General features: G+C 47.7%; 1 protein-coding gene across 1 annotated transcript; it reads left to right on the top strand.

Annotated features, from left to right (window-relative positions):
• The first annotated feature begins 329 nt into the window (after positions 1-329).
• LOC121843537 (GTP-binding protein Rhes-like) lies at positions 330-1,603 on the top strand. The gene is given in 3 exon segments (XM_042313182.1): positions 330-778; positions 950-1,153; positions 1,156-1,603. Coding segments are annotated over 3 exon segments (969 nt in total). The 5' UTR covers positions 330-333; the 3' UTR covers positions 1,476-1,603.
• Positions 1,604-2,377: the final 774 nt, after the last annotated feature.

The raw sequence follows: 2,377 nt of genomic DNA on the forward strand, positions 1-2,377 counted from the left end.
ATAAATACCCGCGCCGACGCTCCCCTCCGCACACTGCAACGCATCACATGGTGAAGCAACAGGTGTAACAGACCTGTAACAACAGACACCCCGGATGATCCCCGTGCCTGGAAGGAACATGGAGGTGAACACAGCAGAGAAAGTAGTCTACCTTTCCGTTGATGGCACCGCCGACACGTTCAGCTCTTGTGCAACTGCCGGGCATCCACAGATCCAGCTCAACATGGACGATAATGCTGAACAAACGATTTCCAACCAGCTTCCCAATGTTAAAGTCACAGGTGTCAACTGTCAATCACCTACAATCCTCATGCGATACAAAAGGTCTCGAGCATGACCAAGGCGAGTAAAGGGATCTTTAAAACGGTCACCGAGCACTGGAGACACACGGACAAGAAGACGAGGGTGGTCCGGTCTTCCAGCACGGGGACCACTCAGCCTACATCCTCGGAAATGTTCCCCAAAAGAAGATCCTTCGACCCGCTAGCGACGTTGACCCTCCCGGACCAGACTGCATGCACCGCGCCACTGGAGGAGATGCGCCTCACCAAGCCCCGTAACTGCCGGCGCGTTGTAGTACTCGGCGCGCCCAGAGTGGGCAAGACGAACATTCTCAGGCGGTTCCTGCGCGGCGGGTTCGAGGAACAGTACGAGCCCACGGCAGAAGACTTCCACAGGAAGTTGTACCAGATCCGAGGAGAAACCTATCAGATTGATATCCTGGACGCAGCGAAGGAGAGAGACTTCCCCGCCAGACGGAGGCTGTCCATACTGACAGGTGTGTAGGTTATGAGTGTATAGGCTTTTGACCGGTTATAGATCTAATTGAGTTGCATTGAATTGGCCTTTGCATAGCCTTGATCTAATACATTGAGTTGGGAAATAAATCTGGGTGTTTTTGTTGTTGCATTGAATGAAATCACTAAATCTGTACTCTTCTCTACAACAGGTGACATATTTCTCCTGGTGTTCAGTGTGGATGACAGAGACTCCTTCAAAGAGGTGTACACACTGCGCAAAGAGATAATAGCAGCCAAGACCAAGCTGATGAAGCTCAAAGAGAATGCCCGGGTTCCCATAGTGATATGCGGCAACAAAGTGGACTTAGAGGCGGAGAGGGTCATCAGTCGTCCGGAGATGTTCCGAGCTCTTGGGAGGACACGGCGCTCTTCGAGACATCAGCCAAAGACAGTACCAGTCTAGAAGAGATGTTCCAAGCCCTTGTCAAGCTAGGCGGTCTCCCTACCGAGACGCGTCCGTCGCAGCACCGCGAGATCTCCATACGTACCTACCAGGCGCTGAGCACCAGCAGAAGCCGTTGCGGCAGACGGAGCCGTGCGTTGGTTCCAGACGCGCCTTGCGGTGCGGTTTACCCACTGGCCCGCCGCCCCAGCTTTAACAGCGACCTACAGCTGGTAATGGGCCCCAGCCCCACTAAACGGAGCAAACCCATAGAGAAGTGTCAAATTCAATGAATTGAGGGACTTCTCAGTACAATACACATATTGTAGTATTACAATATATAACCACTATGTCAAGAGTTATACTCTGCTTTAGGCTACTGGCTGGACCAGTTGAGCCAACTGTGTAAATGTAGATTTTATTTGTGTACTGTGAAATAAAAAAAAAATATTATCATATTAATATGAGTTGTGTTGTGATATTTTAGTTAGCCTATCATTTTACATTTAGTTGAATCTCGCTTTGGGCTTCTGCTAAGTTAAAAAACACCAAAGACAATTTTACACAAGTGATCGACATCAAACAATTTACTCTTTATAGGTATTGGTTATATATATATATATTCCATTTTAATCCAGAGCGACTTACATTCATGCGTGCATAAATGTTACATGTGGGTGGTCCCAGGTATCGAAACAACTAGCCTGGCGTTGCAAGCGCCATTCTCTTATCAACAGAACTACAAAGCTTCATATCAAATACGTAGGATGACCATTTATGGACAGATTCACATGGAAAGTACGTGGGTGGTAAAAGCCTGCAGGGGTGCTATGTTCTATAACATCTCTCCGGTGGGCACGTCAGTTCTCTCCTTTCTGTTAAAAAGCACAAGGCAATGCTTGAGTGTGGAGCATTTCCGAGTGAATGCAATGTGCCCCCCCAACACACAGTCCAGAGCTTTCTATTGCAATGAAAGGCTCCTCATGAAGTGAATTAATCGTGCTCAATTAACCATAGAAATTACACAATTACGCAGCCATAGTATCAGCACGGACGTGAGAGTTCTTTTACAGGTCAAATTAATTATAAAATGCCAGGGTTATTAAGTTGATTACCAGATACTGAAAACAACAGGCCTACAGTATGTCCATGTGATATCATCCATCCTCTGTGTTTCAGCACCATGGACAGGGCG

Source organism: Oncorhynchus tshawytscha, unplaced genomic scaffold, assembly GCF_018296145.1.
Source record: "Oncorhynchus tshawytscha isolate Ot180627B unplaced genomic scaffold, Otsh_v2.0 Un_contig_9416_pilon_pilon, whole genome shotgun sequence".
Lineage (NCBI taxonomy): Eukaryota > Metazoa > Chordata > Actinopteri > Salmoniformes > Salmonidae > Oncorhynchus > Oncorhynchus tshawytscha.